The sequence below is a fragment of the Ruditapes philippinarum genome, unplaced genomic scaffold, assembly GCF_026571515.1.
Source record: "Ruditapes philippinarum isolate M1 unplaced genomic scaffold, ASM2657151v2 ctg1892_1_1_1_1, whole genome shotgun sequence".
In the NCBI taxonomy this organism is placed as follows: domain Eukaryota; kingdom Metazoa; phylum Mollusca; class Bivalvia; order Venerida; family Veneridae; genus Ruditapes; species Ruditapes philippinarum.
The window spans coordinates 377,904-393,787 of NW_026867047.1; the positions used below are offsets into that span (position 1 = coordinate 377,904).

At 35.6% G+C, this 15,884-nt stretch overlaps 1 protein-coding gene across 1 annotated transcript; it reads left to right on the forward strand.

Moving 5' to 3' along the window:
* The first annotated feature begins 5,655 nt into the window (after positions 1 to 5,655).
* LOC132734621 (uncharacterized) lies at positions 5,656 to 11,948 on the forward strand. Its single transcript, XM_060721413.1, has 3 exons — positions 5,656 to 5,805; positions 8,245 to 8,373; positions 10,046 to 11,948. Exons 2-3 carry the CDS (start codon positions 8,292 to 8,294, stop codon positions 10,522 to 10,524), a joined length of 561 nt encoding a protein of 186 aa, XP_060577396.1. The 5' UTR covers positions 5,656 to 5,805; positions 8,245 to 8,291; the 3' UTR covers positions 10,525 to 11,948.
* The last annotated feature ends 3,936 nt before the right edge of the window (positions 11,949 to 15,884 follow it).

Here is a 15,884-nt window from a genome sequence, read left to right on the forward strand (position 1 = left end):
AACGAAAATGTGTTTGGTTAGTTGAAATAATTTGAATTAGCAAAATTCCCTTGATTTTATGTGTATTTTGATTGACCTAAAAAGGTATTTTGTATTTGTGTGGATTTAAAACTGTCAGAGTCCTTAAATTCATTGTATGGAAATACTAGATTATCTCCTCTCAATTCAAAAATGAATGAAGATAGTGATGTCTTCTCCCCTCATAGATCACAAATTGGTTCAAGTAGTTCAGGCACACATCCAATTGCTACTTCCACCCCAAATCCCAGAAATAAGTGTAATTCTTCAAAAGCCAACAAAAAAATAAAAAAAAATAGAGTGTCCCTATAAACATGCAGTGATTGGGCCAACCACGGAAAATCGTTTTTGGGCCATGGTTGGCCCAACACTAATTAACATGTACTTTAAATACAGTTTCGGCCCAACGCCGAACCAACTATAAATTAACGTCAGCGACATTTATAACTGCATTGGCCACTCAATGATAAAAATAAATGTTGGGCCCACGCTTGACCAACGATACATTTTCGTCAAAGATAACAACATAATTATGTGAAAGGTTGTGCTTCTTAAACATAAATTGCCGCTCTATTGAAAATAAAATACCAGATTTACCACAGGTTATTTCCCAAGTCAAACCTGACATTATTTGCTGTACCGAAACATGGCTAAAACCTGAAATATCGACAGCTGATTTTTCTCCCGACTTCTTAAACTTTCAGGTATATAGGGATGGCCGACTAGAGGGCAAATGTGGGGGAACCCTCATTGCCATATTGAAATCCATCCTAAGCCAGGAACAACCTGATCTGAAATCAAATTACAACTCAGTTTGGGCCAAAATATCCCTGAAAAGTCTTAGGGACTCTTCCTTCTATAAACCTAACGAGAATGATGAGATATACCCCTTTGATGAACTTTGGTCATCCATAAAAAAGATCCCCAAAAATAGTGTTGTCTTGGTGCTTGGGGACTTCAATATGCCAAGCATCAACTAGTCAACAGAATCCTTGATAGAAGGCTGTAAGTTTCCAGACATATACATTTCTTTCCTTTAAAACCTCATTAACTTTAACCTACAGCAAATGGTCAACATCCTTTACAACGTCCTTGACCTGTTCCTCACAAACATGCCTTCCCATGTACATAGTACAAAAACCCTACCTCCCTTAGGCTCCTCAGGTCATGACAGAGTCTTCCACTTCCATCAAAATTAACAAGGAGCGTCCACTTCAATCAAAGAGGGAAATCCAAAGCTATAATTATGCAAACTGAAATTGCTTTAAAAATGGTGTAAATAAATATGCCAAGGTCTACAGTGAAACACACCACATCGATCCCAACAAAGCCTTGATTTCCTTCAAGGGCGAACTTATTAACCACCTTTGTTCTATTCAAATACCAACTAAAGTCACCGAAACACGTCGAGATCTACCATGGTTAAACAAGTCCATGTTCGCAGTACACGTATAAGGAAACGTGATAGAACTTATTTAAAGATAAAAAGGTCGAAGTTCCAATCAAATGATTTGGTCAAAAAGCCTAAGACACTTAAAAGTGAAATTCAAAGAGAAACTAGGAAAGCATACTGGCAAAAGCTAGACTCAGACATTTTCAGCCAAGACTCTCAGAATGAGAAACGGCAACACAAAAATAATCTACCAATATGTTAAAAGTAACATATATGAAAGCTGTGGTGTAGCACCCCTCAAAAGGGCCCAAAATGCAAACTCAGCAACTATAGACATCTTCCTCACATCATAGCATCCAAATTGTGGGAGTACATCTGAGTATCCAATATTATGTCCTTTTATGACAAGCACAGCATCCTTAGCCCCTATCAACATGGCTTCAGGTCAAAACGGGTTGTCAGTCCCAGCTAGTAGGCTTCTCATAATATTGAAAGTGGCCAACAAACTGATGTCATAATCATGGATTTCAGTTAGGCATTTGATAATCTGGACCATCAAAAACTTGTGAGTAAATTGGAAAGATTGGGAATAAGTCACGAATTTACAAATTTGAACTGGGTCCATTCTTTCCTTAAGTCTCGCTCCCAGCAAGTTGCAGTTAAAGGTAAAACAATCAGGAATTCTACCAGTCCTCTAAGGTGGCCCTAAAGTTCTGTATTATGTCCATGCCTTTTCCTTTCCTATACATGTATAAATGACCTTCTTGATAGCATCAAAGGTAATTTAAGGTTAGACTTTTTGCAGATGATACTGTTGTCTACCAAACCATCAGATCCAAACAAGATGCCCAAACCTTTTAAGATGACCTACATGCATTAGAAATATGGGAAAAAAGACTGGTCCATGGAGTTCAACCCTGAGAAATGTGAAGTTCTCATAATAACAAGATAAAGAAACGCTGTAAATTTTCCTTATACCCTCCATAACATTCAACTTAACTCAACCCAAGAAGCAAAATACTTAGGAGTCACTATTAGTCAAGACCTTTCATGGACCAAACATATAAACAATATTATATCTAAAGCAATTAAATAACTCCCTTGGATTCATTAGAAGAAATGTTAAAACCCCAAATAAAAAGATAAAGGAAACTACATATAAGACCAATGTTAGACATCAGTTTGAATATTACTCAATAGTTTGGCATCCTAGGCAGAAATACTTAATTTATAAGATAGAACAAGTCCACAGATCAGCTGCTAGATATATTTTAATGATTATGACTATACAAGTAGAGTCTCAAAAATGATAACTGAACTTAATTGGCAAACCCTTAGCAGCGTCTCGAAACATCAGTGATGTAATTAAACTACTTGTATAAAATCTAAAACAGCATTGTCCTTGTTGACCACCAACACTTTAGCTCAGTCAAGAAATCTGAACTACCTGATACCCTTCTCGAGGACACAAGACCATCAAAATTCTTTCTTTCCTAGGAGCAAACGTCTTTGGAATAGACTTCCTATAACTGTTCAGTCTAGCCCCAGTTTAAACATCTTTACTGGTCGAAAGGCTTGACCCATTCTACAAATTCTAATTTGCAAATTATGCCTTTTAAATTAATAGCGAGCTCGACGAGCTGGCCCGAAGGGCCTGCTCGCAAAGCGAGCTTTACGGTAACGCGAGTACCTGCTAAGTGATTGTCACGGTTCAGAACTGTTCACTACTTAGGGGAGAAGATGTGTAAGCGGCCGGATAGCTCAGTCGGTAGAGCCGCGGAACGGTATTCCGAAGGTCCCGGGTTCGAGTCCCGGTCAGGCTGCACATTTTTCTCACCCTGTGACATTTGGCGCCCAACGGGGGACCGTGACTGAATACAGCTCAGAGTTTAATTCACATTGCTCTGTAACTCTGTGAAATTCGAGGACGAATTTCAATATAGCAGGGGAGTATGTCACGGTTCAGAACTGTTCACTACTTAGGGGAGAAGATGTGTAAGCGGCCGGATAGCTCAGTCGGTAGAGCCGCGGAACGGTATTCCGAAGGTCCCGGGTTCGAGTCCCGGTCAGGCTGCACATTTTTCTCACCCTGTGACATTTGGCCACCAGTGTCGTATGGTCCTTTTCAAATGTAGGAATGGTCTGTTTATGCCTGTAAGGACATAAACATACGCCTTGATAAATAAATAAATAAACAAGACAACAATTTCTGGCGCAAACCAATAGAAATATTTATATCAAAGTGCATAAATACAGTTCCGAAATACATAAACGATCAATGGAAATATGCATGATAATGAAACATAATGAATAACAACAATTACCTGTAAGGACATAAACATACGCCTTGATAAATAAATAAATAAACAAGACAACAATTTCTGGCGCAAACCAATAGAAATATTTATATCAAAGTGCGCATGCGTGAGATGGATTTTCCGGGAAGTTTGTAAAAACTGAGGCCCGGCATGCAAATTATGTCAAATGAAATATGAGAAATTAGTTGTTATAATGAGATGATGAAATGGAATGATATAGGAATGATATGGGATAATGGATTGTATATCGGACTGTAAAGAAACATACAAATACAAGAGATATATATACAAATGCAAGGACAAAATGATACATAAAAACGATATTCAAAAACACGAATATCGACCACACGACATGATGGTTTTGAAAACTTTCGTCCAAAGTACCGAATTGGACACATCGCAACCTTTCGAATTTAAAGATAACGATAAAAACTGAGGAATTCTGACTGAAAACGGATGTGTAGACTGGTCACCCGCGCACATCTATGGGAACCATAATTGGACAGGGAACCAGAATAACGGAAGCTGTGTATAAAAAATGAAAATCGAAGGCGCCATTTTGTTTGAAATCTGATAGCGAGCTCGACGAGCTGGCCCGAAGGGCCTGCTCGCAAAGCGAGCTTTACGGTAACGCGAGTACCTGCTAAGTGATGGTTTTGAAAACTTTCGTCCAAAGTACCGAATTGGACACATCGCAACCTTTCGAATTTAAATATAACGATAAAAACTGAGGAATTCTGACTGAAAACGGATGTCTAGACTGGTCACCCGCGCACGTCTATGGGAACCATAGTTGGACAGGGAACCAGAATAACGGAAGCTGTGTATAAAAAAATAATAATTGAAGGCGCCATTTTGTTTGAAAAATCTGATAAATAAGAACAATTTTTTGTCGAATTTTGTTGTGAAAACTATCTAGAATGAAAGAAAATGGTCTAATTAAGAAAATGAATCCGAACACCAATATCTTTTATTCAGTCGTTAACGCTGTACAGACGTTTAAAGTATTGTTTACTTGACGTCACAATGTAGCGCCAAACAGCACGTGCAAAACAAACAAATCAAGTACGCTATTTTAATGTCGCAAACGTTTTAAGTTTTACATTTATTTCACTTTAGATAATCTTTATTTCGCTTGAAAAATTATAGAGTGAAACAAAATAAACAAAGTTTTATCAACGTTTTCAAAACTCGTTTTTCATTTCACGACAGGGGCGGAGCCATATTTAACACAGTACGTGTGACGTCACACGCACTCGTTACTGCCTTTGAAATAAAATTGAGCGATTATTTCATACTATTTCACGTAAAAAGTGCATCGAGCTCGCTTTGAGGCTTTGCCTTTTTCATATTAAATAAAAACATTTTTTTGTAGAATTTTGTTGTGAAAACTATCTAGAATGAAAGAAAATGGTCTAACTAAGAAAATGAATCGGAACACCAATATCTTTTATTCAGTCGTTAACGCTGTACAGACGTTTAAAGTATTATTTATGTGACGTCACAATGTAGCGTCAAACAGCACGTGCAAAACAAACAAATCAAGTACGCTATTTTAATGTCGCAAACGTTTTACGTTTTATATTTATTTCACTTTAAATAATCTTTATTTCGCTTGAAAAATTATAGAGTGAAATAAAATAAACAAAGTTTTATCAACGTTTTCAAAACTCGTTATTTATTTCACGACAGGGGCGGAGCCATATTTAACACAGTACGTGTGACGTCATACGCACTCGTTACTGCATTTGAAATAAAAATGAGCGATTATTTCATACTATTTCACGTAAAAAGTACATCGAGCTCGCTTTGAGGCTTTGCCTTTTTCATATTAACAGTTCTCTGACAACGCGCCTGCTAGTCATTTTAAGATGAGTGATTTTATATAGTGGCGTTCACCCTAAATATTTGGATTTTCCCATAGGCTATTTATAGAAATCTTTGACTATTGGGCGCTTTTTACTTGATTTCAAGCATTTAAATCACTGAGATGCTTCCTGAAAAACAGAATTACAAAATATTTCCATTTAATTTGCAAAACAGAATTTTGCAATACAATTAAGTGGAGACGTAGAGGTATTTTTAATGTTTCATGAGTGTTGATCATTTTGTAAGATTAATTAGCTAGGTACTTACAGTGTATTCAGATTTGAATAACGAACATGAATGCTAAATTACTGTATTAGCTAAACAATAAAAAATTAAATAAACTTTTTCATGTTTTTTTTTAATCATGACAGATTAATCATTACAGTAAATGTTTATCCTGTTTCTGCTATTTTTGGGGATACAGACTAAATTGTCGTGGATGAAATTCACATGTATACATTTCTTCATAGTATCTTTTGTCAAAATGTTTTAAAAAGTCTATGAACCGAGAAAACAGTAACAAAACATTTGATACAGTAGACACTCTATTTATAGAGACATTGAGATATTTTTTGAACAGGCGATGTCTTTTATCCCAATGGTTTGACAGAATGATAAGGAATAGTCTGTAAAATGGGTCAAACTGATCACGCCGAAATTAATTAGGTTAGCATTAACATGAGTCTCAATATTTTGACTGCAAGACAGACAGATTTTACAATCTGATATATTACATAGATGTCTGTCTTTACAGAATGGCAACCATCGTCTATATAATAAAAAGCCCTAAAGCGCACAATTCATTAGGTTACCATTAACAATTTTTTTTAATTTGTAAATATAGACCTGCCACCTCTGGATGAACTAACTTTTTTTTTTTACTAAGTCAGGTTGTATTATCTGGGAATTAGATTTGTTGCTGAAAGGTGCCCAGTATGTGATGATTTTATCAGACACATGACACATCACTTCAGATCCTCAGCATCACTCCTAATTGAGTGTTTTTAATGTAAAAGAATGATTTTTAGCTCGACTTTTCTATGAAAAGGGGAGCTATCCTACTCGCCCCGGCGTCGGCGTCGGCGTCACACCTTGGTTAAGTTTTTCGTACCACCCCACTTTATTTCAGAAGTATTACAAGTATGGCTTTGAAACTTACCATACTTGTTCACCATCATAACCTCCATCTACAGACAAGAGTACATAACTCTGTCAAGGTTTTTGACAGAATTATGGCCCTTTTTTGACTTAGAAAGTGTATTGAGCTTGGTTAAGTTTTTTGTACCACCTCACTTTATTTCAAAACCATTGGAGGTATTGCTTTGAAACTGACCATACTTGTTTACCATCACGACCTTCATCAACAGACAAGAGGACATAACTCTGTCAAGGTTTTTGACAGAATTATGCCCCTTTTTGACTTAGAAAATACATTGAATATGGGTAAAATCCACTTATTGCCTTAACCCTTTGAGATATTGCTTTGAAACTTTTAATGCTATTTCACATCATTACCCCCATCTGTACGCAAGAGAAGGTAACTCTGTCAAGGATTTGTTTTAAAAATTAAGGCCTTTTATCGACTTAGAATCTTGGTTAAGTTTTTAGTACCAGTCCACTTTTTGACTGAACTGTTTGAAATATTAATTTGAAAGTTGGAATACTTGTTTACAATCATGATTCCCAAACATGTCCAGGAGAAGGTAATTCTGTCAAAGATTTTATTTGAATTATGGCCCTTAACTGTCAATGTTTTGTATTATAGGCAAGCACTAAAAAACTTAAAAAATCTAAAAAAATTCATTCCTATCCACTTGTTCACTTTACCATAAATTATGTCATATAAACATTGCTGTAATATTCAAGGGTATCAAACAACTAGTTATTTTTCTCTTTTTGTACTTGAAATTAAAATCAGTAGTATATGCATATTTCACTAAATATCTTAATGCTCATGGCCATTGTTCACTTTAAAAATACAGAGATTCTTGTATTGCCTTTTACTGCAAAAACTTTTTTTATTGGCAAGCAATAAAAAAGTCGAGCGCGCTGTCTTACGGACAGCTCTTGTTATCTACTTTAGTCAGATTTAAAGCTGAATTTTGACATAGGTCTTAAGTAATTCAGCGTTACAATGAAGGTACAGTTTCTGGTTCAAGGTAATTCAGCATTACAATGAAGGTACAGTTTTGGATCCCTGAGTGCCGATTTCATCAGTTTTTAGCATCCCCCTATAATATGAGGAACTCTGCTAATATGAGAAAATAGGGATACTGATTAATTTGTCAAAATATTATGCACCAGATATATCAACAGATTATACATAGTTTTATCAGGATATGTTTCACTTTACTACATGGCATGCTCGTTGAATGAATACGAGTGTGTCAGATTCTTGGCATGATTACTTGTGGACTTTCCCTAGGGGTCTGTCTTAAGCATTCATGTTATGTCATAGTATATAAACCGATACGCTAAACACCTTAAGCTATTCCCCCATACTGCCCAGCCAAGGATTTTATGTTGGGTTACTTGTCAATTAAACATTGATGTTTTGAAATTATTTAAATAAAAAACCGGACAAAAAATAATTATATAAAAAGTTTTACATGTATATTCATTATCTTTCTTGTAATATCATTTCAGAACTAAATAGCTTTCTGGATTTAAAAAAAAGCAGAAGAATCTTCATCATGGCGTCAGTGACATCAATACTGATGCTGATTTTATCACTGATACCAGCCATATCAGCTGTAGAGACAGATGATTGGGAAGGTAATTACTGTTTCATCATATATCCCATTACTTCATAGAAGCACCTCTGGACGCCTTTATCTTTTACCTAATAGGCGCCTTTATCTATTACCTCATACAAGAACATCTGGATGCCTTTATCTATTACCTCATACAAGCACCTCTGGACGCCTTTATCTATTACCTCATACAAGGGCCTCTGGACGCCTTTATCTATTACCTCAATCAAGCACCTATGCAAGCACCTCTGGACGCCTTTATCTATTACCTTATACAAGCGCCTCTGGATGACTTTATCTATTTCCTCATGCAAGCACCTCTGGATGCCTTAATCTATTACCGCAAACAAGCACCTCTGGACGCCTTTATCTATTACCTCATGCAAGCACCTCTGGATGACTTTATCTATTGCCTCATGCTAGCACATCTGGATGCCTTTATCTATTACCTCTTACAAGGGCCTTTGGAGGACTTTATTTATTACCTCATGCAAGCACCTCTGGACGCCTTTATCTATTACCTCATACAAGGGCCTCTGGACACCTTTATCTATTATCTCATGCAAGCACCTCTGGAAGCCTTTATCTTTTACCTCATGCAAGCACCTTTGGACGCCTTTATCTATTACCACATGCAAGCACCTCTGGATGCCTGTATCTATTTCCACATGCAAGCACCTCTGGACGCCTTTATCTATTACCACATGCAAGCACCTCTGGACGCCTTTATCTATTACCACATGCAAGCACCTCTGGACGCCTTTATCTATTACCACATGCAAGCACCTCTGGACGCCTTTATCTATTACCACATGCAAGCACCTCTGGAAGCCTTTATCTATTACCACATGCAAGCACCTCTGGATGCCTTTATCTATTACCACATGCAAGCACCTCTGGAAGCCTTTATCTTTATCACATCTGGACACCTTTATCTATTACCTCAAGGCTCATGCAAGCACCTCTGGATGACTTTATCTATTATCTCATGCAAACGCCTCTAGACAGCTCTAAATTGGATTGCAAATTTAAGATATTTCTAAAATGAGGACACTCAAAGTAAATGACTGGAGACATTATTTAACAAGTAGATGGTAAAAACATGTGTGATGACATTGAGCTTTAAATGACCTTGAGAGTCAAGGTCAAAGTATTAAATTTTGGTTAAGGTGTCATAATTTTTGTATTTATGTAACGATTTGATTCATATGTACAAGCAAAACAACACTTGTTACCAGACATGTGGAATAATTTAAATGAGACCTTGACCTTTAAATGACCTTGACTATCAAAATGATTAAATTTTGATTGTAATTTCTTAACTTTGCCATTTATTTATGGAAAGGATTCATAATACTTGGACAAAACAACAAGTGTGACTAGACAGACCTATTAAAAACTTAATATTTTTTCTTTAATTTTCTTTTTAAAGATTTATTTAAACCGTTTGTTTGCTTTTAGAAAAAGTAAAAAAGTTATGCGTTTCCCCTGCCGGCAGTGGCTCTTGGTTCTTAATGCACTTGCCTAGACCTATTTTCGTAGTCTGAAAACCATAACTGTCGAGCCCTGTTTATTCTCAACAGATTTTTAGTCCTTACAAAATTATGTTGTTTATTAGGGAAGGGACGTTTGTTAGAGAATATAATTTTTTATGGTATCTGTATAATTATTTTGTTTTTCTCACTTTATTTCAGATACAACAGATATAAGTACTATTACTATAGCAACTGTTGTGTGTATTTCACTGCTGGTAATTGTGTTTATTATCTCACTATGTGGTGGTTGCACTCCTATGGAGGTAGGGAGTGATGACCATGCTGCCGCAGGGGGACGTAAATCTAATACACAATACAGTAGTGTTGCTACTGACGTAAACACTCATGTTATGTCATCTGGAACAACTCTTCCTAATGACCCTTACATGCCCAACGAACAAGCACTTCCATACGCATTACATCCACAAACTGCTCAAAACTTCACTGGATATCAGGCACAAGGGAACCAGTCTAGTACCCCTGGTTATAACGCGCAACAGGGGAACCAGATAGCTGGTGCCAATAGACATTTCTCCGAGTCAGAGCCGCCACCGCCAAATTATTTTGAAGCTGTGCAGTCTGGAACACCAGGACAGGGTGGACAGCCCAGTGCACCAGCTCAGCAATATGGCTGGTGAAACAGGGTTGAACTGTTGAGTTAAATAAAATGTCTGTCAGTAGATATTTTGGTTTCCTTAATTTGTTCCAATATTTGATTTACATATTTATTTTATCCTGTGATACTTAAAAATACTTAAAATACAATATTATTTTAGACAATTTATTTAGTTGTGAAAGCAAATGCATAATACATGTACCTCTTGTGATTGATAAAATGCTACCAATATTGTGGTGTTTTTATGCCACCGCAGTTTACTGTGATGCGGTGGCAAATAGCCAGAATTGCTAAGAATTTAAATCCATACAGAAATCTGGTTGACATGTCAACCAAAAGAAATTATATGAAAAAAATAAAAAATAAAACTACTTATTTTTTGTGTGTGAAAAATTCATGCACTCGTTATAAGAAGTTGTTTCTCAAGTTCAATTTGACATGTTAAAAAATTCTAATTCAGTTAAAAATATGATTAAGTTTTTCTAGTAAATAGTTTTAAAATGTTGTAAATACTTTTTGCAAACACTTTTGTAAGGCTACTTGTTATCAAAAATTTACTGATATTTATACATGTATATCTTATTTTAGAAAATATTTATGAGAATAAGTTAACAGTATCTGTAAATGGTTGTGATCTTTATATAGTTTTATCAATCTCCCTTTCTCTTTTCAATATAAAAATAGATTCACTTGTAATGTTTGAAACATACATATCTAGCTAATGCCAACCTTACTTTTTAAAATATTTGAGTTTAAAAATTGAACCATATAGTTTATTGATATTGACCCTTTTTTGATCCAGGTGTTATTGTTTTTTGTATATTATTGTATTGTTATTCCTGAATTTTAGCTCAAGATCAGTTAGTTTCTTTGCAAATCATCATATTTTTTTAGCTCACATGTCACAAAGTGACATGGTGAGCTTTTGTGATCGCTTTTCGTTCGGGGTCTGGCCGTTGTCCGTCCGTAAACTTTTACTTTAAACAACATCTCCTCATAAACCGCTAAGCCAATTTCATCCAATCTTCACAGAAATGTTCCTTTGGTAGTCATCTTTAAAAATTGTTCAAAGAATTTAATTCCAAGCAGAACTCTGGTTGGATGGCAACCAAAAGAAAAAAATTCGAATATCTTCTTTCAGAAAACCGAAAGAGCTAGAGCTTAAGTATTTGACAGGAAACATCATCTAGTCAGTGTCTACCAAGTTTGTTCAAATAAATACCCTGGGGTAAAAATTGGCCCCTCCCCAGGCGGTCATTGATTTTCCTTATTTGTATATAAAACCTTCTTTTAAAAAACCAGAATAACTAGAGCTTAGATATAAAGCATGAATCATCTTCTTGTGGTTGTCTACCAAGTTTGTTCAAATGAAAGCCCTGGAGAAAAAATTGGCCCAACTCCAGGGGGTCATTGTTTTTCCCTTTATGTACATGTATATAATAGAAACTTAAAAGATCTTCTTTTAAACAATCCCTAAGAGTTAGAGCTAAGATAATTAGCATGAAACATCTTCTATTGGGTGTCTACCCTGTTTGTTCAAATAAAAGCCCCTGGTTTAAATTGGCCTTGGCCCAGGGGCCTATATACAGGTGAGCGATTTCAGGGCCATCATGGCCCTCTTGTTTACACATTGTATATACACATGTACTTTTTAGCTCGACTTTTCTATGAAAAGGGGAGCTATCCTACTCGCCCCGGCGTCGGCGTCGGCGTCGGCGTTGGCGTCACACCTTGGTTAAGTTTTTCGTACCACCCCACTTTATTTCAGAAGTATTACAAGTATGGCTTTGAAACTTACCATACTTGTTCACCATCATAACCTCCATCTACAGACAAGAGTACATAACTCTGTCAAGGTTTTTGACAGAATTATGGCCCTTTTTTGACTTAGAAAGTGTATTGAGCTTGGTTAAGTTTTTTGTACCACCTCACTTTATTTCAAAACCATTGGAGGTATTGCTTTGAAACTGACCATACTTGTTTACCATCACGACCTTCATCAACAGACAAGAGGACATAACTCTGTCAAGGTTTTTGACAGAATTATGCCCCTTTTTGACTTAGAAAATACATTGAATATGGGTAAAATCCACTTATTGCCTTAACCCTTTGAGATATTGCTTTGAAACTTTTAATGCTATTTCACATCATTACCCCATCTGTACGCAAGAGAAGGTAACTCTGTCAAGGATTTGTTTTAAAAATTAAGGCCTTTTATCGACTTAGAATCTTGGTTAAGTTTTTAGTACCAGTCCACTTTTTGACTGAACTGTTTGAGATATTAATTTGAAAGTTGGAATACTTGTTTACAATCATGATTCCCAAACATGTCCAGGAGAAGGTAATTCTGTCAAAGATTTTATTTGAATTATGGCCCTTAACTGTCAATGTTTTGTATTATAGGCAAGCACTAAAAAACTTAAAAAATCTAAAAAAATTCATTCCTATCCACTTGTTCACTTTACCATAAATTATGTCATATAAACATTGCTGTAATATTCAAGGGTATCAAACAACTAGTTATTTTTCTCTTTTTGTACTTGAAATTAAAATCAGTAGTATATGCATATTTCACATTTTATCTCGCCTATTTGATTGGTGGACAAGGGTATCACACAAATTCAGTAAAATAATTCTTCACTAAATATCTTAATGCTCATGGCCATTGTTCACTTTAAAAATACAGAGATTCTTGTATTGCCTTTTACTGCAAAAACTTTTTTTATTGGCAAGCAATAAAAAAGTCGAGCGCGCTGTCTTACGGACAGCTCTTGTTATATATTTAATTTAATATGTTTTAATTTTTTAAATGAATTTTATCAACATAAGTTTCATAAATCAAAGAAAATAAAATCAGGATCCAGATATTTTCTTTGTGATCACATGGCCTTGGGATAGAGAGTCCTGTGCCAGTATGATTAACTGGTGCATAAAAGCCTTGGAGGATTTTATTATTGAGATTCACCTACCTAGACTAGTAAAGTAATACATGCATCAACTAACTTTTTTAAGAGAAATAGACACCAAACCCTAATTGAACAAAATCTCTTTAAATTGCTTAAAAAGTTTATTTTTAGCTTTTCTAAATACATTGTATAATATTTGTTTTGTTGTTGTTTTTTTTTCTCAAGAAATATTCTGATCTTTTTTTTAATGATTTTGATATTATTGACATATAAAGGAATTGCTGTGTAAATTGTATATTATATTTTGTATTTTAACTTTTGTATTATCAAGTATTTATCATTGTTAAGAATAATTGTTTATATACATGTATATTATAATGTTTTTGTTTTTACCTCAAATCACTTGCCTGCACTGCAGTGCGTTCAAATCCCATTCCTTCATGTGAGGAAGCTATTAAGCTAGCTTATGGATAATTTGTTGTTCTACGCAGGTGCCGTTTGTGGCTGAAATAATGCACAGATGAGCACCTGAGGTCTTCCTCCACCAGTAAAGCTGGCAAGTTGCCATGTGAGCTCTATGTGTTGGCACATGTAAATCTCTTGAATTTATAATGTTTCTGTGTAAGCCATTGAAGTTTTGTCTGTACCTGTTGTGTTTCCAACATATTTGTTAAATCATGACATTCAGTTATAATTAAAGTAATATAAACTTATATTTGTTGTCCTCAATTCAAGATAACTACAGCCTGTTGAGGGAAGTTGAGTAATATCCTCATGCAATATTTTGGAACTTTATCAGTAACTTAAGCTATGACTTAAGTTTAAATGTTTTATTAATAATATCTGTCATATGTTGCGGTTCGGACCGGAATATCCGTCCCGAGGTGACCCGCCCATTGGGCGGTAACGAGGCTTGCCGAATTGCTATTGTATTCATTATACAATGGTCAAGCACATTGAGAGGAAGTGCAGTGCGCAAGAACCATAACTCTATCTTGACTAATTATAGAGTAATTGCCCTTTGTTACTTTTCCTTGTCCGGGGCATAACTTGAAAACTACTGGTTGGAATTCAAAACAACTTCATACAATTGTCAAACACAATAAGGGGAAGTGCAGTGCACAAGAACCATAACTCTATCTAAAGGAATTACAGAGTTATTGCCCTTTGTTACTTTTCCATTGCTTTCTTTTGTCCGGACCATAACTTGAAGACTAATGGTTGGAATTCAATATAACTACATACAATGGTCAAGCACATTGAGAGGAAGTGCAGTGCACAAGAACCATAACTCTATCTTGACTAATTACAGAGTTACTGCCCTTTGTTACTTTTCCTTGTCTGGGGCATAACTTGAACACTACTGGTTGGAATTCAAAACAACTTCATACAATTGTCAAACACAATAAGGGGAAGTGCAGTGCACAAGAACCATAACTCTATCTAAAGTAATTACAGAGTTATTGCCCTTTGTCACTTTTCCATTGCTTAGTTTTGTCCGGACCATAACTTGAAGACTAATGGTTGGAATTCAATATAACTACATACAATGGTCAAGCACATTGAGAGGAAGTGCAGTGCACAAGAACCATAACTCTATCTTGACTAATTACAGAGTTATTGCCCTTTGTTATTTTTCCTTGTCCGGGGCATAACTTGAAAATTACTGGTTGGAATTCAAAACAACTTCATACAATTGTCAAACAAAGTAAGGGGAAGTGCAGTGCATAAGAACCATAACTCTATCTAAAGCAATTACAGAGTTATTGCCCTTTGTTAATTTTCCATTGCTTTCTTTTGTCCGGAGTATAACTTGAAGACTAATTGTTGGAAATCATTATTACTTCATACAATGGTCAAGCACATTGAGAGGAATTGCAGTGCACAAGACCCATAACTCCATCTTGACTAATTACAGAGTTACTGCCCTTTGTTACTTTTCCTTGTCCAGAGCGTAACTTGAAAACTACTGTTTGGAATTCGATACAACTTCATACAGTTGTCAAGGACATTAAAAGGAAGTGCAGTGCATAAGAGCCATAACTCCATTTTGACAAAATACAGAGTTACTGCCCTTTGATACTTTTCCATGTCTGGAGCATAACTTAAAACGAACTGGTTGAAATTCAAAACAACTTCATACAATGGTCAAGCACAAAAAGAGGAAGTGCAGTGCACAAGAACTATAACTACATCTTCAGTATCACATTGAAAGGAAATGCAATATACAAGAACCACAACTATCTTAAATTGCCCACAATCATAACTCTATATTTCAATTCTTTTACAAGGTATTCTGTTACTAGTAACATCCTCATTTCCATAGCAGTCTTGTGGGGGTATTAATCACATGAAGTGATAGTTCTAGTTTTTCTTGCATATTCTACAATATTCCATTATATTTAAGATTATTTATCTTTATTTTCAACGGAAATTTATATCGTTATAGCGGTAACTATTTTCTTACAACAGCGCA